We start from the raw sequence: 21,959 nt of genomic DNA, 5'->3' as shown, positions 1-21,959 counted from the left end.
GTGTAACTCCACTCTGATATTTCAGCTATGAATTGTAAGAATTGCTTAAAAACATGAATTTGAGTTTGAGTTTTCTTCTGTGCCTAACAGTGTGTTTCTCCTGCTTACAGAAAGGGTGCATTTACCAAGCATATTGCAGAGCTGTACAGAACTACTTCAGCAAACCTAGAGAACCAGAAGCATGGGGGCTCATCCCCACAGCTCATGCAATGCTCAAGAGCGCAGAACAGATATGCCCAAATGGCCTAGTTCACCTGATCCCCCAGTGCAGATGCTTCCTCCAGAGAAACCTGCACCTAAAATCACTCCTTTATATTAAAACTCACTAAACAACATGTTAAAGGCCTTAAGAAAAACAAACAATCCCAATCAGGTATTAGGAACACACTCCTGAAATACCAGGCTTGGACTCCTGTGTTTGGTACACACATATCTGCAAGCATAACCTTGGACCACCTGCTCTGGAAGCTAGTAAGTGTGAAGATATTGAAGAAAGACTTCAATATCCTTCATCTGAATACAGTTTAAAAAATTGTATTTCCAGCCATAAGCTTACTAGAGATGCTTTGATACATGCAGAACCTTGGGTGTTTCTAAGCTCCTAGAAAAACACTGATGACAAGGTGCCAGATAATTCAACTTTGTGATGCCAGGTGGAGAGAGAGCCTGATATGAGGAGATTGTAGAAGGTGACACTCTCCTCTTCTGTTTATCTCCACCAGCTTTAGACTTTGTGTTTTACACCTCTGATTTCAGGCACAAGAGAACCACAGTACTCCAGGCAGAGCCATACAGCCCAGTCAGCACACACTGGAGGTCTCAGTACTGATTCAAGAGTGTGTATCTGAACTCTAAATGCATCCCACCAATGAACTGTTATTCCTCCTTGTTTTCTATTGGATTCTGAATATTTTTGGTTAAAAACAGAAAGAAAACACGGATAAATCAAATCAATAAAGATCTGGCCATTTGAAGAGAGGCATACAAAATTCTTCAAACTACTGGCAAATGAATCATCATTTCAAAATATTCATATAGATAGCTCTTTCAAGATTATAAGATTCAAGATTTTATTCAGATGAACTCGCAGTTTGACTCACTTTGCTTTGATGTTTAAAAGAAAGAGGAAGAAAGTGGCAAGTACTGTAAACTACAGTGTAAAAAATTAACACTTCTGATTCTATTTCACCTCAGTAAATATATACAGTAACATAAGACTCACAGAGTTTCTCCACAAACCATTGCTCAAAGCATAATTGTTCCAGTTATGTTTACTATTTCCACCTGATTTCTATCATGGTATTTTTACTCAATCTCTTTTTCCATTCAGGAGGAGATCAACAGGATTAGAGGGATGCTAGAAAAATATCTTATGAGTAACAGGGAGCTGTGAAATAAACCTCGTTTGGAGGGGACCTGAGTTAGCAAGACCATACTGCGGTCAGCAAGCAAGCATGCCTAGTCCTTAAGCAAGCTGGTACTGGGAAAACATGTTATTTTAATGTCTGGAGCATGTTTGCTAGCTAAGATCACAGCCATTTAGCAACTTTCAGTATGGGGTCATCAGCTGGCCCCTCATAACTACATCACTCCACTGTGCTTCAGTGAAGCAGCATACGTACGTCCGAGCAAAGTGAGACTCATTACAGGCACGTATTTAGTAATCTATCACACACTTTTCCTCAGCTTATCCCATGGTCTTTACAACAAAGGGAATATTTTTTCAATAAATATCTCAGCTGGCTGTGTCTACAGCTTATGCATTTAGGTGCATCCTGTTCCTGATGCCCACACGCTGCTCTCTGGGAGTTACACATTCATTGAAATTAAAGTATGTTCCCTGGATTCAGACATCACAATCAAAGCTTGAGAGCAAAACTGTGAGAAGTCAACACATAAACTCATTCCAGCCTTGGCAGAAGACAATAGAGTTCAAGTCAAGAAATAATTCATATTCAAAATAAATAATTAAGGGCTGTATTGTGCTTTGAGGTAAAGTCCTATCTTAGGAGTAACTCACAGATACACCACCAAGCCTGGTGTCTTCTGCAGCCTCCAAGGGCTGTCAGAGCATGGCAAGCTGATACTAGGCTTGAATAAGTCCTTTTCTCCTCGTAATTGACCTGAAAGCTAGAATCTTACCCACAGTCCAGACACTGCAAACAACCAGCCATTACCAGTGCTACACTCTGTTCTGTGATAGGAAACCAAGTGTATGCCACCTGTAAACTACACAGGCTGGTTGTAAGTGAAGATAGCACTTCTAGCAAATGACACCTTGAGCTTGGAAATTTCTATTTGGATCCTCCCAGTGGCCCCCTGAAGTGGTCCAAAAGTCAAATCTTGACATCATGATTATGCCATGTCACAACAGATCAAGTTCAGTGACATGTTCTCTAGCTTTGCATAGCAACAAGTACTGAGAGACATTAATATCGCCTAACAGAACAAAATTTAGGGAGAAATAAGTGTTATTACAGTCTGTCTCTTAATGACGAAAATGTCATAAATGACAGGGTATTTTATGTTATTGTTCTATTCCTCTCCCCTCTACAGGAGCAAGGGAAGCTACAGCCTCCCTGGGGATGCTCAAAAATCTGGTCTAGCAGGAAAGAGCATTGCATCCAAGGAAGGAAAGAGTTCGGAAAAAGTCAAAGAACTTGAAAAATATTTAAACATGTTTCTCTGCAGGCATTAATGATTCCAATGGCTCATATTTTGCCTAAAAGCAGCAAAAATTTAATTTTGTTCATAAACAAGTTTATGCCAGGATTCAGATTCAGGACTGAGCAAGATAAATATTTATAAACTGGCTTTTGCAACTTGTCATATTCTAGAACAGACCTTCATTAGCAAGCCATGTCAGTGGTTTAGGGAACAAAGAATCCAGAGCTTCAGAAGATACAGCAATCCCCCTTCCATTAATATGGGAGTTGCTCTATTTTGCATTTTAAATCCATCAAATGCACACAACTGTTCATGCTATGGGATGAAATCCAATCTTATTTCAGTCTCAAATTGGTGAGATTTAATTCCTTCCCATTTAAATCACCTCAGTGAATTCACAGGCCTTATATAAATATCCTTAAGTCATGACACAACTTATGGACCAAAATTTTAACGTGTGATGATTAAACTTTACATATATGCTCTTAAATAAATGATAATCTAGAAAAGAGGTTCTATGAGTTGAATGGACATTGAGCTCTCTCCAGACATACCAAGTAGTCTGTAAAAAGTGTACAATAAAGGTACCAAATTTTAGGGAGGATAGGTTTTTAATTTCTATTCTGGTTTAAAAATTGCTTCCAGAAGAAAACCAGAAAACTTCTCAGAAAGCACAATAAGCAGAGATACTACTTATAAAATGAAAATATTCCCAAATTCATTATGACAGAAGACACAAACTTTACAATGCTCCTAAGGGAGTAAAGAGCATATGCAACTGTGCCTCTTAGAAACAGACAGCAAAGAATCCATACTAACATAGAAAAACATTTTTCTCCCTGAACCTCTGTGTACATCTTCTATGTATTTTCAAAGAATTGTTGCCAAAAGCTATACAAGGGACAACAGCTGAGATCTCAATATCTCTGGCTTGAGCAATTTATTTCCTACATTTCCATAAAAATTTCTCCACTAGCTCTTGGACATGTGACATGTGTTGGTCAGGCCTTATGTATAAAACACAAGTAAATAAAACACAGCCCTGGAAATTCCATACTCAGTAGCCCATTTCAGTGCTTTGTTACCATTAAAGGCAACATTTTTCCGAATAAACATCCCAAATTTTTCTTTCTTCTCATTAAGCTGTTTGCACCTTGTCCTACAGCCAGATGTTGATCACCACTATCTTTAAAAGTAAGCAAAAGCAAGTAGTTTCACACGTGAGACTTATCATATCTGCACTTAGTATTTTCTGTTCTAGACTAAGAAAATAAGGAATTGGGGAATTTGAGTTAAGTGTCATTTTTCTTCCTGAACCTCTGTGTACATCTTCTATGTATTTTCAAAGAATTGTTCCCAAAACCTATACAAAGGACAACAGCTAAGATCTCAATATCTCTGGCTTGAGTAATTTATTTCCTACATTTCCATAGAAGTTTCTCCACTAGCTCTTGGACATGAAAAAGTGGAGTTCTTCCTTGGACTGGCCCTTTACTGTTGGTTAATTTTTACTTAATTTGACCTTGTTGGTTCTGTTTGCAAAATTACTTTGGCTTATCATCCCATCCTCCATTCTGCCCTGGGAAACCCAGACCAGTCTGAAGTCAGTCAAACACATTGTCTATTCCATCAAGGACTGATAGCTGCAGGGCCAAGTTGGCATGATGCTGGAGATATTAGCCAGAGCCTTTCTTCTGTATTTGCATCTTATCAGAAGTGAATGTCTGCACCAAACTTCTCTTCATACAGATATCCTCTTTGATTCGACTCACTCTTCCTTAAAACCACGATTTTCTGATATGTCTACTCCCTGTAACACAGTTATGTCTTCTTTACAGTTTAGTAACCAACACACTTTCATCTATCCTTTTAGGGCTGCATTTCATAGGTACAGGATGTCAATGTAATTTGTTTCTCTTGTTTCTCTCATTGAGTTGTTGTATTCCAAACAAATCCAACTTCTCTGTCACTTGAGATATTTTCAGTACTACTATACATAGGTGGATTTCAAAAATATTGGAGTGATATTCAGACTCTGTTCCCCTACACTACCTCCCCACCTATCCCCTGTAACGCATAAATTGAAGCAATTTAAAGTCATCTTCTGAGTATTCATAGCAAAAGTGCTCTAGAAGCAGCATGTGTATTTACCCAAGATTCCGTATACATTAGGACATTTGTTTGATTCATTATGTTGCAACTCAGCATTTGATTAATCTTTTTTTTTCCTGCTTGAAACTCCCTTATCATATCTACACTTTTTTTATGAACTTCCCTTGAGGTTGCAGCTGGATTCCTCCGTGGAACAGCTGTGATGGGCAAGCCTCCTGACTGAACACTACTCAGAACCATCTCCTGAGCCAAGCACTTCAAAGTTTCATTGGAAGTGTTAGAAAATAGTAAAGATCAAGGAGCTGAGCATATTGCAAAAGAAACACAGAAATGTTGTTTTTAAAAATGTAAGACAAATAATCAATAGGGGCAGAATGGCAGACCTTGTTTCACAATATTACATGAGATAGCAGAGAAGAGAGAGCTACTTATATTTTAAAGTAGGCATTTGTTGAACTTCTACTACTTACCTAAAAATGTATTATTTGAAAAAATCAGCAGCTTTTCTCCAAAACTTTCTGAATTAAAAGGGGGAAATAATATTTTTGTTAGTTTTGAAAATTGATGTTATTCTGCTTTATGTCAATTAGGCTGCTGAAGTATTTTGTTTAATGCATAGAAGTTAAATGGAAAATTAACTTCCAGTAGAAATGTTTAATAAAAATTACAAAAATGAAATGCTCTGACTTTATGCTGGAGACTGAGACTTTTTAAATAAGAGGCTCACTAAATAGTAAGAAGTAAAATTAGTTTTGTTGATTTTGGTGGGAATTAAAAGTACAATGAAAATAATTTCAGGACAGGACGAAAGTAATTGACAAACAAATTATTCTCAATGTTTTATTCATTAAGGGGAACATTGCAGTAGAAACTTCATTTTGTTCTCAACTTAGAAAGGAGTTTCAATGGGAAAATTTCTACCACCCATAATACTTTTATTTGTGTTCCTCATAATTTATACCAGAGGAATTACTTGTAGAATATTCAAATTACTTTGTCACTGTTCTGTGTGATTGGAAAATGTAACTAAAAAGATTTGCACATCCCAAAAGATGACCTACAGAACATTACAAAAATAGGGCTCACAGCTAGGGGGGAAAAAAAGTGACAAAGATGAAAGTCTTTTTAAAGTTGGTGAGATCTAAAGATTTCCTCACATCCCTGCACTGTAAGGGCAGAATTGCTGACACTAGCTTTTTATCATCTGGGCTGTGTAAGGTTAACAGATTTCTGTTGCCTCTTTTGTTCTGTCCATAGAGAAAAACATTGAACCCTAATGAAAAATGGCTGCAAGCACACAATATCAGAGGTATTTTTGGATTGTCACTGGACTCAACCTGAGCTTTTCATATGAAACTTCAGAGAAGGATTGACGGCATTACTTAACAGAGGAGATAAAAGAAGTTTCAAACATTGTTTTCTGTGCTACCCTAGCCTTAAGGGTCTTGTGTCCACTCTTTCCTATCCTCATATACTTTGAGGGTGGAGAAAAAATAGAAGATAGATATGACCTACACAGGAAAAAGAAATGAAATGCTATGTTCTGTTTTACGTTTTCATCAAAGGGTCAAAAATACATATGGCATGCACTTAATATTTCAAAATACTTCAGTAGTTTTAACAAATCTTTGGAATAGTTTCAGAGATTACATATAAACATTTTTATTTGTAAACATCCTAAAGGTGAAAGGATACCACAGACTACTTAAATGCAGATCTATCCTGCAGCAGAAGAGAGCTTTACCAGTGAATTTACAGTTGGTCTTTATTTTGCCATTTAATATGCTAACTGCATATTTAACACCAGAAAGACCAGAAACTGCAAAGTACATGCTGCCTGTGAAGTCAGTTAGTAAAAAATTATTAGATAAAGAACATACGGAGTCTATCATATGCTTTAGAATATCTGTTTGGTCAGGAAAATAAAATAAATCAAAAGAAAAGAAAAGGAACATAGAAGTGAGAGAAAAATATGCTGCAAAGGCATGAATATATTAAAAATCTAAACATAGATAAACATAGTTAAAAATCTATCAAGGTCTATTAAACATGAGGTTATACTATCTGTCACAGGGAAATGGTGGAGGGGGAAGTACAAGTATTCTAATACCCTTTGCATATGTTTGCTCAGGCACCTGTTAAAGACACAAGTACTGTGAGCCATAAAGTCTTGGTACAGAAAAACCCTTCAGTTTGTGCTTAGCTTTAAACGAATCAGATAAGCATAGACTAATTTTTGTTTTGTGGCTCTTTTGTTTGTTTTTGGTTGGTTGTCTTTTTAGTATTTTGATTTATTATTCCTAAGCTGAAGGCAAAGCACATCTTACTAAGGCTATGCTTAGGTTCCATATAAGAAACCAGAGGAATACGAATTTTTGCTGTCTCAGGTTCATCCTTAATCATGGTCTGGAGTCCTTCCTGGGATTGGCACCTTCCAGAGAAGACTTCTCTGTAAGAGGCTACAGATATATCAACAGCAGCTCTGTATGTAACACTCCCTTCCTGGATGGCTGAAGGAACATGCAACCCACTGCCATACTGTAAAGTACCACATATCAAGTACCACTGCAACTGCATTAAATATTGTAAATCCCTTGTCAATAAAGAAGCCAAAGAAGAGATGGCCCAGATTCCACACATGTAAGATGAAAATAATACAAGTAGCAGTAGACACACATAAAAGATAGATAAAAATGTTTTCAAAGCCTTTACTCAGATTTTGTTTCTGCCCAGGCAGTGGGCACGCACAGAAGCAGCCTGGGCAAGGACTGTAAGGTCCCCCCAGGTCCCTGACAATGTGAATTACACTGAAACAGCAAGTAAATTTTAGTTTGGATGCCTTCTTTTTGAATGTCCCTTTTTTTTTCCCCGATGCTTTTGGAATCAGGAACATCTCTTGCCTCAAATGGAATGTGTTTGTCTACCTCTCAAGGAAGCATAATCCTTAGAAAGCAGGTAAGCAGGTCATATGTAAAATGACACACGCTGTATTTGCATATGGGATGCTTAAATACGTTTTCAACAAGGCTCCACATGTACATGGAACTCTCCCAGGGCACATGAGCTTACAGCAGCTGAGAATAAATCCTTGTATTTCCACTTCACTTGCACCACATTACCTTCAAATTACTAGTTTTGATACACAGGAAAAGTTTCCATAGCATAAACTTGGCATCACAGCAGGTAAGGGCAAGATCTGAAGAAACACTTGATCTTTCCAGGTCCAGAGTTCCAAGGCAGGAAGGTATGTGTTCCTGAGTTGAATACATCAATACAGCTTACACTTATCAATCAGCCATACAGCACACATAGAAAAAAAGTCTAGCCTGAAATTACTCCCACACAGTAAATGCTTCCAGGAAATTTCAAATAAAATGTAAAAACTCTACATTCTCCATATAAAATATGTCTGTATGGAAAAAGAAAGGTGTCTGGGGAGAGCCCTTCCTCCCAGCTATGGGAAACAATAACATTTCTACCAGGTATATCACATATGCAAGGATGTTACTTCTTGTTATTGGACTCTCCAGAAACCTTATGAGAGCATAAGACACCACAGAAAGTTGATAGGAGCAGCAAACATGTTTAAGTAATTCCTAAGTTTGCCTAGTCAGCGTACAAAGCAAGGTTCTGGTATTTACTGAGTCACTCCAAATGGTCCGTCCATTTGACTACACAATGGAGTGTAGGTCTGAATCTTGACCTTTTCTACACAGGCATCGCTATTGCTTTGCTTCTCAACAGAACTGTTTATGAGGCCACAAATAAAGAAGGACCAACTCAGGCTTTTAAGCAAAAGCTGTTGTGGAGATCAATCAACATGAAAAAAAAACCAAAAACCAAAAACCAAAAACCAAAACAACAACACAGAAAAAATAAAACCAAACCACCCCACCCCCCAAACCCACAAACACTATCAGCTAAACTGTTGTCCCGAACTGTGTCCAGAGAACTGGTATACCTGAGCCAAAAGCTTGGCCAAGGGGCAGCACAGTCCTTGAATTTCACTTAGGCGTTTCAGGGACCTATCTTAGGAAGTCAGCCCTAAAACCATGAATGACAAAGAGGTATTGAGGTACCCAGTAGCTTTTGCCCTTCTCCATGTTTGTTTCTCCTTACTCCCAGTTCTTCCAACCAAGGAAAACTGCTGCTGTTCTCCACTGCTGAGGATCACACCCCAAGAGTCATGTGCTCCCTTGAAGGGACAAAAGTCAGAACTAAACTCTAGACACGGGTCAAGGGCAATGATTCTCCTTCAGTATTTGGAGTTCATGAAGCCTGCATTGGGAGTGCTGTTGCTTCCACTTCTGGGCTACCCAGTGAAAGAAAGACATGGGAAAACTAGAAGGAAACCAGCAGAAGACCACTGAAATGCTCAGTAGGCTGGACCAGTGGGCATGAGAAGGGAGCTGGGCTTCTTCAGCCAGGAAATGACGAAGATAAGGGAATGAACCCTGATTTCTATTTCCAAACACCTCATTAGTCATTACAGAGAAGACCAGGCCAAGCCCTACTCAGAGGCTTACAAGAGAAAGGGACAGAGCAACAGTCATAAGCTGCAACAAGGAAATTCTGAGCAGATACGGGGTACGAAACAAATCACCACGAGACGGTGAAATTCTACAACAGGTTGCTCAGAGAGGCTGGGCAATCTCCAGCCTTGGAGATATTCAAGACACAACTGGACACAGCCTTCAGCAACCTGACCTAGCTTTGACATTGTCCTGGCTCTGAGTTGGAGGTGGATGAGTCAGCATCCACAGGTGTCTTCCAACATACATTATTCTACATTCTAGTCTATTCTTAAATGAAGGATCAGTTGCTGATCTTCAGAAGACAGAGGAAGGGGCAGGAATGGGAATGGGGACTGTACAGGTTGTATATGTGATTGAGGAATGCATTGAGAAATGCTAATGAAAGGGAAAGGAGGGGAAAACATTTGCTCTCATTTTTATTAAACCAATATTCGGTCTTTTTATTTTATAAGATAAAAAAATTACAACCTCACCTTTTTTTCAAAAATATGAAAAAACCAGCCTGCTACACTGTCCTTTTCTGATTTGTATAACAATCATGGGAGGTTATGTGGGTTTTCTATTATCTTTAATTGAACAAATCAACATGAACAGTTTGCATTTATTCTTAAAAAAAAAAAAATCAAAGCAGAGGAAGAAGGACTGTGTTTTAGGCTGATAATTGGGTCTAGCCTACATATTACACACCTTCAGCCAGGCCTCGAGTGAAGTGGAACAGATAAAATAAGGTATTGATGTACAGAAAAAGAAAAGGGAACAATCAAACTGCATCAAATCTAGACAAAAATCAACACTGATGTGTTGCCAGAGTAACCTAAAACTGTACTCTTTGAGTCTCCCCAGAGTCATAATTTCTAGATAACTGAGGGGTACAAGGTGGAAACCCTTCAAACCACAATTAAACAGGTGCTAGCAGTGCAGAAAGGCATGTTTGTGAATGAGGAACTGAGTTACCAACAACTTGAAATTAAATGAGGAAGCCAGTAGGAACTGAGTTCTTTTGGAAGTCTTAGAGCTAAAAACCTTGGGTGAAACTTACTCTATTTTTAACATGTTTTAGTAGTTCAACAAGTAATTTTGCTGTGATCAGAAACACCCTGCTCACTACTGGTGTAGCTAAAGCTAGTTTAGATGTAGACATAACCTGTTGGTATACATATCTTAGAGTGGAAATGAGTTTGTGACACTTTTAGAAAGCCTTCCCCCACCCTTTCCCTATTTCCACTTTTTTTTTTTAATAAGACTTAAAAAACCCAAAAAACGGGGATCCAGCACAATCCTCCAGAAGTGTTTGGGTATTTTTTTTTCAACATGTAATGATAGCACCTTCTCTGAAGAAAATCTGAAAATACCCTGAGTTTCAGAATGACAGAAGTGCTTTACATTTGAGAATGACTTCACACTGCCTTTTTTTTAAGATCCATTAAATGTGCAAAAAATTCTAAGATGCATTAAAGCATAATCAAATTTGCTTGATCGGTGACTGCTTTCACGCAAGTAAGGAATCTTTCTGTAAAAGAGAGTGTAAAAAATATCCTTCTTTGAGTCAGAGAAGAGTTTATATGACTACTTCAATCCCACCAACACTTCTGATAACAGATGCTACTGAGCAATCCAACACCACTATTAATCAGCATACTTCATGATAAGCCTTTGGTAGGATGGGGTCCAGTCTTTTTACTTCTTTTCCAGATAAACACTGCCTATAGAAGCCATCCCTCACTATAGAAACCAGAACTGAACAGCACAATCCGAGCTGAAAAACTAAGAAAAACATACCGTACTCAAGTTTGTATTCATCCTGCAGTGTGTAAACACGTGTTCTTGATCCAAAATATTTTTCAGTCCATATCTGAATCATATTTGACAAAGCTGATTCCTCCCCATCGTCCCATGTTGCCAGTCATGACTCTGGGAGGAGTGACTCGTTTAGGAGTTAAGATGCCCTTCAAATAGCACACGTTTGTCATCTAAGGGTTGCCTAAATTTCTTCCTGATTTGCTTCTCAGCTTGGCTGTCAAATCAATCTAGATTTTCAGCCACCTTCTGAATTACTATTTATTTTTACCCTACTATGAAACTTTGCATAAAAGATGTTGGCACTATGCTTGCAACAAATATGTTCTTCGATTGATGCTACAGGAAAACATGATGACAGGGTGGTGTTAAGAATAAAACCCTCTTCAGCTCTGCAAAACATCAGTGAGGTTTGCCTTCTCTGAAACAGGCTTTTCAGACTCTGAAGCACAAATTTCACAGGAGGGTTTTTTTAGTACAGAGAGCAGGAGTAAGTTCAAAAGCCCTGGGATACATACAGCACCTTGACTTCACTGAATCTGAAGTGATAGCACTGCTGGACTAAACCCTAAAGCTACCATTTGGGTGAAGTTCCTGTGGACTCAGCTGAGTCTCCCAATAAAAACATAGCTAACGAATGCATCCCATTGCAGGCTCCTTCAGCTTTCACATTTGCACTTCTTGCACTGCTGTCTTAATTACCGGCAACTTTGCTCTCCGTTTCTCCTTTCCTGTCTTTCAGTTTTTCTACAGGTACTTAGCACTGACTATGTGGGGTGCTGTCACTTTATTCCCAGCTTTCCCATACACAGGGAGGACCTTGGTCAGCCCTGCAGACCCTAAGGGAATAGAGCCCTGTTCCAGCAGTACCATCTGTCCCTCCTCTCATGCACAGCAGGAGACAAATAAAACAAAATGAACATTCAGTATTCTTTGATAGCCTACAACGTTTGGAGGCCAAGTACTGATTTTTAAACCTCTGATGTGTGCAGCTAGGTTCACCTATGAAGTAACAGAAGTTAAATAATTTTCTAAATGTCTTTTATGATTATGTCTGCAACAACTTGTTTGGTTAGACATACAAGAGAGGAAGGGAAAGAATAAGCATCAAGTAATGTGTTGCGTGTCTTTAACACAGGCCTGCTTAGGATTAGTAAACTCCAACTAGCAGAGACTCAAAACAACAAAATGACACAATTGCTTTTCCAAGCTGGTCACTGGTTTATGATTCTGTCAACTACTGACTAACTAGCTACTCATTAAATCTGGAATAAATAATTTTGCATTCAAGAACAGCAAAGATTCAGTGATGCACAGCAGTGATGCTGGTGCTGCAGAACATTTAGGGAAGAGTGACACAACATTGGAAACACTTCGGATTGTAGACTATCATAGAATCATAGAATCAACTGGGTTGGAAAAGACCTCCAAGATTATCAAGTCCAACCCTTGATCCAACACTGCTGTGGTTACTAGACCATGGCACTAAGTGCCACATCCAGTCTCATCTTAAAAACATCCAGGGATGGTGAATCCACCACCTCCCTAGGCAGCCCTTTCCAATGCCTGATTATTCTCTCTGTAAAAAATGTCTTCCTAATATTCCACCTAAACCTCCCCTGGCACAGCTTAAGACTGTGCCCTCTTGTCCCTCTTGTAGGCTCTAAGTAGCTGAGTTTGCAGCAGAGCCCAGTGAACTAAAGCAAATGACAGTTCCCTAGGGAAAATGCCCTACATGGTGAAGCAGCAGAGCCATCTGCTACTCCTTCTCACCACACTCTGCAGTCCTCGAGGTGAATGAGTGGACTGGCATAGCGGGTAGTGACTTTTGCCTGATCAGAGGTTTTGGTAGGGGTGCATCCCTCTGTCTATATTTTAGGCAGGTGAAAAAATCCCTCTGACATCTTCAGGCGAGTTCAGGGAGCTATGGTCCTCTTCATGTAGGCAAAAAACCCAACTGTTAAAGGGCATCTTTCACTCTTTATTTTCATTTTCTCCCAAACTCAGTATACTGTCTGCCATCCCACACCTGCTTTTACTACCTGGCAAGCCAGTAAGAGAGGCTCCCCACAGCCTGGACAACTGTGCTGCAGGAAGGGTGGGCACAGGCATGCTGATCTCCCCTCCATGCTCACCCCCACCTCATACTTACCCTGCTTTTCTCTGCCATTTATCCCCACTGAAATATTCTGATATGACAGATGTTCGGCAGTTTTCTTCACAGTTCCTCCTAGCCAGTGCATAAAACTTGGTCCACTGAGGTGAAAGTCACTGTGTATTCTCCTTTCCTGCCCTAATTCACTGCTCTCTTACCCTCGCTGTCTACAAAGCTGGTTGCACCAGGGTCCAGCAGTACATCCTAATCAAGGAGGCAGCCATTGGTGATCAGTCCAGACCACGAATTCCTGTATTTTCCAGACACACAGGTTATCACCACCCCAACATCTCTCCACTATATGCCCATAAAGTCACACTCTTAATTGTGCCACATGGTGGCATTCACTATGGAGTAGCTGCAGACCACTGATGACAGCTTCACTGACAGCCAGCATGGGGCAGTCCTTGAGTCAGAAACATTAGGGCTTAGAAAATACGACAATGCAAAACAGATGATCTTCTAAAGGGGCAAGATGTAGTGAAGAAAGCAGTCCAGACCCAAACCTAACAAATTAACAGTAGATTTTTTAAAGAATTATTTTATTTTAAAGAGAGGGTCTAAGTGAAGTATAAAGAGATGAGTTTTCACAGGATGGCAAAACCCACCATTCCTGACATTAGCAAGGCTCAAAGATCAAAACCTCAGTCTCATGTAGGATATGTTTCTCATCTAAATGCAAAATTGTCTTACAGTTGAGCAATACCTGTTCATTTTCCCCTGGATTGCTTTTCCTCTCTTTGTGCTCATTTTTTGAGATGCCTGAGCTGTTTCCTTTGGAAAAACATACTAAAACAAAATAGTCTACAAACAACAGTACTCCATCAGTGAAAAGGTCCCTGTGGCCCAATACTCTGTCTCCAAAGTCGCCAACCATCAATATTAAAGGAGAGCACATAAGCAGTGCAAGTCTTTCTCTGTCAGGGTCCTGGGAGTGCTCACAGGCCTCAGTGGCTGCGACCGGACTCCCCTGGGATGCCCACCCCCACCAGCTCCTGCCAAGGGGCCAGTGGACATACTCCAGCTCAGCATGGGGCCTTCAGTGCCTGCCTGAGCCATGCTGGCAGTGTGCCCCTTTCTGTCCCTGTCTCCTGGATGGGTCTGGGACCTGTACTGCAGAGAGCAGCTCTCTGGGATGGAGCCCTCAGACCTGGGTCATAGCTTGTTGTGCAGAACTCTGGATGTAACATAGCATAACTGTTCTATTTCCTACACTTAGCGTGAGTCAAATAACAATGAGTCTGTCATTTGTCTGACACAACAGGGGGGTTTCAGCTTCAAAAACATTTACAAGGACACATAACACACAGGTTACAGCTGGAAACATGATATTTTAATTTTTATTTTTCTCCATCTGTTTCAGAGTTGATGTTCACAAGCACTAACACAACATGCATGTGTAGCCAGAAGCGGGCTGATGCATTTCTTAGTTTAGCTTGAAAATACATCCTCTGCAGTCTGGCAAAGACAAGAGACACAAAAAGCAGCAGCAGGAATATAGGTCAGAAGAAGAGTATGTGGTACTGTGAGGTATTTTCCAGTGTATGACACGTATCAACGACAGGCCCAATTTTGCCTTCCAAAACTTGCTTTGCTGCTGTGCTTCCTGGCTAGAGATGCATGAAAAGCATTCTTGTGCCTGCTCTGTGCTTACGTTGCAGGCAGCTCTGATGGGGTAGCAAGCCTGGGGTCCTCCCAAGCACAGGCTGTTTTGCACAGGCAAGAACCCCTGGGGAAATGGAGCCAAGGGAAGAGCAGAACTCACTCCCACTCCAAGCTTACAATGGGCAAGAGGTCAGAGAGAGACAGGGCACGAGTGGTGCCTTGGAGGTGTGAGGCAAGAACAACCAAGCTGCAGGGGCCCAGAGGAGCCCTGACAAGGGACTGTGCTCAGTGCTACGAAGGACAAGAAGCAACATCCAGGGACCACACTTGGGGCCCACCCTGGGAGTCTAGAAAGCTTCCTCCCCCTGGATGAGGGGCACGAGGGTCATCTTCATGGTGCAGGAGTAGCCAGCACCTGGCCAAAATGGCCCAAAGGAGCCCTGGCAATAGGCTGTGCTCCATGCTGCAGAGAAAGGTAAAAAACTCCCTAAGACACTTGCAGCCCACCATGGCAGGGAAAAAAAGCCTTCCTCTCCTCATCTACAGGGCACAACAGGCCATCTTCATGGTGCATGAGCAGCAGGCAGCAACCCAGCCAAAAGGGACTGGAGAGCCCTGACAAGTGGTCATGCTCAATGCTGCAGAGGAAGGTAAAAAAACCTTGGGGACCAGTGTCAATCTGCCTGAGGGAAAACTCCTTCCTGATCATTATGTCAGCAATCAGCTGCCCCAAGCATATCAGCAAGACCCGTTTCCTGTCCCACAGACTGGTCACACCTTCCAGGATATCACAGAATCAAAAGTCCTCTGAGATCATTGAGTCCAACCTTAAGCCTAAGCCCTATCTCCCTCAACCTGGAGACATCTCAGGGGTTTCTGAGAGTAGCCAAATGTCCTCAGCCTGATCAACCTGAGGGTCTAGAATCCTTCCTGCACCGGCAGGGCACCAATGGGTGCTACAAAGCCCTAGGACTGCTGGCAACATCTCTGTATAGCTCTACTTACAGCAGCCGCCCCTGGTTCCACAGAGGCTGAGGACAGCAAGCTCTGCAGTGCTCCTCAAGAAGGTATTCACTTGAACTTACTACAGCTATCCATCTAAAGAGGCCTGACAGCCTCAGGCACCTCCAGGGGTTGGTGGTTCTTCTCTTTATCTGAGGGGCCTGTATCTGTTCCCCGAAGGCTGAGTGCCACTGGCAGCTGGTCTTGCCTCCAGTTTTCCTCCTTCCAAGTAATTCCACCAGCTCCTCGAGGACTTCCTCTTGGACATCTATGGGCTGGCTCTATACCAGCTTTGACAGTGAGACATGGGAGGATGTTCCCTTTTATCCTGCCCCCAGGGCACTGTTGCATTGCAGGGTGGTAACACTGTGACATGAGGGTGAGAGAATCCCCCATGTGCAGCCCTGCCTGCCACTTCCCCACTCACCAGCACTCCACACAGCATCCTTCGGAGGAAGGCCTTTGGGGTCCTGGCCCCAAGAAAGTCCTGTGCCCAGGATGCTGACCTTGCCCTTGGTTGCCATGCACTGGGCAAAGCTGCTGAGCATCCCTGACACAGCCTCTGCCACTTGGCTTCCAAGAACAAACCTCGTGCTGTTACTTTTCTCTCAGGTCATGGAGGAAACCAACCTGGTAGCCCAGAAACCACCCATAATAGCCATCCCGTCTGTGTGATGGAGCTAATGTCCATGATGCTACCTTGGGTTTTCAGAGGACCATGACTGCAGGAACACTAACTTTCCATTTGTGGACACTGAAATTATAAGGGACCAGTTGTATCAACTGAATGTTACTAAGTCCATTGGGCTTGATGGGATTTATCCCAGAGTACTGAAGGAGTTAGCAGATGTTACAGCAGGACCACCCAAAGGTCTTGGAAGGCCCCACCAACTGGAAGTTAGCCAGCGTTACATCCATTTACAAGAAGGGCATGAGAGAAGACCAAGGAAACGACGTATCTGTTAGTCTAACGGTTCCTGGGAAAAATATGGAGAAAATCATACCAGATTCTACTGAAAGACATTCAAAGAACAGTGTAGTCATGAGGCATGGTTAACATGGGTTCACAAAGGGAAAGTCCTGTTTAATTTAATAACCTTCTACAAGGTCACCTGCCTGGATGAAGGGAAGATGGTAGATGTAGTTTTTCTGGGTTTTAGAAAGGCTTTTGATACTGTTCTTCCCAGCATCCTTCCGGACAAGTTGTCCAACAGTGCAATGAGCAGGTACACAGTGAACTGGGTGAAGAATTGGCTGAAGGGCAGGGCTCAAAGAGTTGTAGTGAACAGGGAAGTATCTGCCGGGTGACCAGTTACCAGTGCTGTTCCTCAGTGCTCAATTCTAGAGCCAGTTCTGTTCAATCTTTTTATCAGTGATCTGGAGGATGCAGTTGAATGCACAGGTAGTAAGTTTGGTGATGATACTAAACTGGGAGGTGCTACTGACTCTCCCATGGGACGTGAAGCCTTGCAAAGGGATCTGGATAGCATTGGGAAATCACCAGTGACATGAAACTGAATAAGAACAAATGCCAGGTTCTGTACCTGGGATGGAATAATGCTGGACGTGAGGCTAAACTGGGAGAGGAGGGGCGGGAGAGCAGCCCTGCAAAAGAACCTCTGGGAGTGCTGGTTGGCAGGAGGCTCAGCAAGAGTCAGCAGTGTGTGCCCTGGGGGTTTGCCAAGTCAAGGGGACAAACCACATCCTGGGGTGCATCAAACCCAGCATCACCAGCCAGCCAAGAGAGGTGGTTGTCCTCCTGTACTTAGTGCTGGTGCAGTCTCACCTTGAGTACTCTGTGCAGTTCTGGGCCCCATCATTTAAAAAGGGTGTGAATGTGTCCTGAGAAGGGCATAAAGCTGGGGAAGGGGCTGGCAGGAATGGGCTCTGAGGAGAGGCTGAGGGTACTGGGTTTGTCTGGTTTGGACAGGAGGAAGGCTGAGGGGCAACCTCACTGCTCCCTACAGCTTCTTGATGAGGGGAAATGGAAAGCTGCTGAGCTCTTCTCCCTGGTCCCCAGTCCCAGGACACATGGGAATGGCTTAAAGCTGCATCCATCGGGGGAAGTTCAGACTTGACATGAGGAAACATTTCTTTACTCAGAGGGTGGTCAAATCCTGGAACAGACTTCCTAGAGAGGTGGCCAATGCACCACCCCCAATGCCTGTCAGTATTGAAGAAACATTTGGACAGCACCCTTAAAACCATGCTTTAACTTCTGTTTGGCACTGAAATGGTCAGGCAGTGGGACAAGATGATCATTGTAGCTGAACTATTCTATTCTATTAGAGTTGTTGGGATACAGAAGAGAGCACAAGGAGATAAGTAGTGCTACATATTGGGTTATCAGCTTAAACTGAAATTTGCAGAGGAACCTAGGGATACAAACTCAGCCTTTTCATCCAAGTAATCTTGTTTTCAAAATTGACTCGGCCAGCCTTGGTTACCAATACATCTTTTCTGGTTTCATTTTAAACAGCCCTTTAAACATATTGGCATTTCGTTTACTTTTATGGCTGGGATGTAGGCTCCTCAATTGATCTGGAGCTTTTAAAACTTTAATCCAGATTCTTCAGCTGACTGTTAGCAGCTTCCAACAGATGCTGCAAGCTTAGTATGTCCACACTTCCTGAATTTTGGAGGACAAGTCACTGAAGAAATGCAGTGAAGACTAGTGGGACACTCATTGATTCAAAATCAGGGTGCCAGGGCATGTGCTACCACAAAAAGCAACACCTGAATGATGTATGGAAATAATTTTTCACAGCTCTCCGATTTAACACTTCTAAAACAAGACAGATTTGCTCAATACAAGATATTTTCCAGTTATTTAGTTTTTGTCATATAAAGAGTGATTAGGCACACTATGGGCACATGCAACCTACACCATGTAACTAGAATTTCTTCTGGACTGTAAGGAACTGGAGGTAATGATAGCATCACTAGAAAAATAGTTTCCATAAATAAAGATTCATGTTTTAGAGCCACTCTGTGTTTCTAAAACATACATTGCATCAATAACAAATAGAAAGTTATGGATAAATGCTTAATAAAAACACTGAACTATAAGGATACATTAAGTAAACTGAAGGTGCCCAAAGCCAATATAAATGACTCAGAATGTATTTAAAAAATCTCTTTAAGACAGTGTGATATTACACACCTGTCACAATACCACGTTATTCATACCATCTGGAATCATAGATTTTCAACTCCTAGATACAATTTACTTGTCATCAAGTACCCAAAACAAATAAACCCCAATCATTCTGTATCATTCCCATTTGCTTGCTTGATTTTTTTGTTTGTTTTTTTTTTTAAGTAAAGTGTTAGCAAAAATAATGAAGGATTTTATGTTGTATAACCATAAAGGAACTCAAAGCTAACCAGAAATGTAAGCATGAGAGAGCAGATGTGCACAGCTCATGACAATAACTACACATGCATGCCAGGAAGGAGGAGGCAAGGATACAGAGCTACATAGTACTGTGACCTATTCAGTATCAGGCCACTGGTACTGTGACCTACTCTGTGTCAAGCCTCTAGTAGCTTGTAAATAACCCTGTAAAAAAGGAACTTTTAGACCACTGACATAAGAAACTACCACCACAGACGCCAAATGAGGCCAAAATTGCCAGATGTCTGACTGCAACACATGCAGATCAAATTAGACAAATTTTCCCCTTGTTACCATGGCTAATCACCAACATGAAGGTAGAGCAGCCCATCTGTCAGAGCCTACCAGCATCCCCAGTTTGCACCCAAGGCACCTGTTGGATTTGAGGCAGCTACCCTGGGGCTGGTGCATGAGCAGTCTTTGCCAGGTACCAGGTACCTCAGGTACTCAGATTAAGGTCTTCTCTTTGGTATGCCCATCTATTTCTGTGAGCAGCACCTCCCACATTTGAACAGTCACAGCCAGAACCAGTACATATGATTATTAAGACTTGCACCAGTGCTTTTCCAGATGGTTAATCACAGCAACACTGACAAAGACACAAGGAAATTATCAGCATTTTTAGGCTTCAACTACTAACCCAGATCAACTCACACCATAAAGTCATCAGATCTTTCCAAACTACTAAAAAGTGTATTATGTGTTTTACTCAAAAACAGTTGTAGTCAAAACCTGCAAGAATGGAAATGCATCATGACTTTGGTATTGAAAAGTCCTCATGAATTAGACAGGAGTAATTCAAACAGAAAATTAATCACAAGCCTGCAACAGCCTAATCTACTGGATTCTTAAAGACTAACATGATTATGTATAAGACTTTTCTACATATTAATTGTTGCAAATTTTATGCCATTAGAGCTCCACAGAATTCAATGTGTGGCAAAAAGGTGAGGATTTATAGGCAGTGAAGTAGAAGAAATATGGTCATAAAATAATCTCTCTTAATTCTCCAGAGCCCTATTACCTAGGGTGTATTACAACACAGGATATATGCTAGAGGGGTTTTATTAGCCCTCAAAAGAGATGACTTGCAATGCTTGCTGACAACCATGTCTCCAAAATTCATGCTGGGAACAGCCTTATTGCAAACTGTACTAACAGCAGACACAGCTGCTATATATAGCATACAGAAATGCTTTTCTGCTATGTTTAATATCTGTATCTGTGGTCCTGTTTTGAGACACCCAACAGCTATTCGTGTAGAACATCCATACCTATTGGCTTTCATTAAAGAAGATGAACAAAACAAACAGTGGCCAGTAAGGCCCGCATCTTTGGTCAGGAGTTTCTGCAAATTCTCCTCGACTTCGCCCGTTGTTCATTTCCAGGCTACAGCAATACCAGAACCGGCACCGTCTTCCTAAGCAATACACATCATCAGCCGCAGAACATTTCGACCAGCCCCGTGACATCCCGAGAAGCTCCCCAAAACCGCGGCAGCCACGGAGGAAGGCGCGGGCCGTGCCAGCCCCCCCCGGGCTCCTGTTACACAGCGGTGCCTGTCACCCCGGGCGGCCGCTGGCGGGACTGCTGGGCGGGATCGCCGCAGCTGGGGATGAACCGGCGTGGATATTAAAGGAAAGGCAATCCTCTTAGGAGGGCTGGCGGCGGGCGGTGAGGCGAGGCGAGCCCGCGCTTCCCGGCGCGGGCCAGAGAGGCAGCGCGGCCACCCCGCCGCGGTGCGGTGCGATGCGCAGCCACTCCCGCGGGCAGCCCCGCGCCTCCTGAAGGGCAAGGGAGCAGCGACTGCTTCGGGCCTGCGGCAAGTGGCCACCAGCAGCGCCCGCAGCGCCGCGTCCTGGCGGGGAGCGACGGGCCGGCAGGGCCGGGGACAGCGGCCGGGCGGTGAAATGGGCCGGTTACATAATAGCGCCGGCGCCCCCGTGCCCGGCCCCGGCGGCGGCTCGGCGCCCCCGCGGGCGCGGGCATGGGGAGCCGCAGCGGCGGGCGCTGGGGGCGAGCGGGGCTGCATCCCTTCGCGGACCCCGGCACTGCCGCCGCTCCCTTTTTCCCCTCTGCGCCCCTCCCCAGCAGTTCCCCCGCCCCGGAGCGCACCTTCTCCTGAGCGCGGTTGAGGCGTTTCTGGACGTTCTTGGCGAAGATGCCAGTCTTCATGTCGGCCATGGCTGGCAGCGGGGATGGGGAGGGTGGGGAGGGAAGGCGGGCGAGGCAGAGCCCGGCAGCTGCGAGCGGCAAGGGTGAGACAGAGATGGAGGGATGAAGGGAGGGTGAGGAGAAGGAGGAGGGCTTTAAAGACACAGCGGGGAGAGGCGGGGCCGCCGCCGCCGCCTCAGGTGAGGCGCGGGCCCCCCCGCCCCCGCCCGCCCCCGGACCCCGGAGAGGCGGCTCTTGGGACCCCGCAGGGCCGGCAGCGTCGTCTCCTGGAGATGAAACACATCAAGAGAGATAACGGCGATGATGATTTCTAGAAACCGCCAGCGCTGTGGCAGCTGACAGCTGCGTCCACTACCGGCACAAGCCCCATTGTACAGCCAGAGACCCTATTTATTCCTCTAGAAGTTTCCACCAGGTCAGAGTCTCTCCCAGTGTCCAAGCTTCTTTGACACTTTTCACTCTGTTTTGGGGCTGCAGCATCACAGACCTTCAGTGCAGTAGATGGGTGCTGCAG

At 43.0% G+C, this 21,959-nt stretch overlaps 1 protein-coding gene across 1 annotated transcript in view; it reads right to left on the bottom strand.

The window, feature by feature from the left end:
- The window catches only part of LOC113964071 (amphiphysin), a 112,960-nt gene extending 91,394 nt beyond the window's left edge, over positions 1-21,566 (bottom strand). Inside the window, exon 1 of the mRNA XM_027675883.1 lies at positions 21,386-21,566. Within this exon, the coding sequence (XP_027531684.1) occupies positions 21,386-21,454 (69 nt within the window). The 5' untranslated portion in view covers positions 21,455-21,566. The remainder of the gene's footprint in view (positions 1-21,385) is intronic.
- Between the last annotated feature and the right edge of the window lie 393 nt (positions 21,567-21,959).

Source organism: Neopelma chrysocephalum, unplaced genomic scaffold (genome assembly GCF_003984885.1).
Source record: "Neopelma chrysocephalum unplaced genomic scaffold, ASM398488v2 Primary Assembly neopelma1_26, whole genome shotgun sequence".
In the NCBI taxonomy this organism is placed as follows: domain Eukaryota; kingdom Metazoa; phylum Chordata; class Aves; order Passeriformes; family Pipridae; genus Neopelma; species Neopelma chrysocephalum.
The sequence above is the reverse complement of the archived record's forward strand: the minus strand, read 5'-3'. Positions and strand labels throughout refer to the sequence as shown.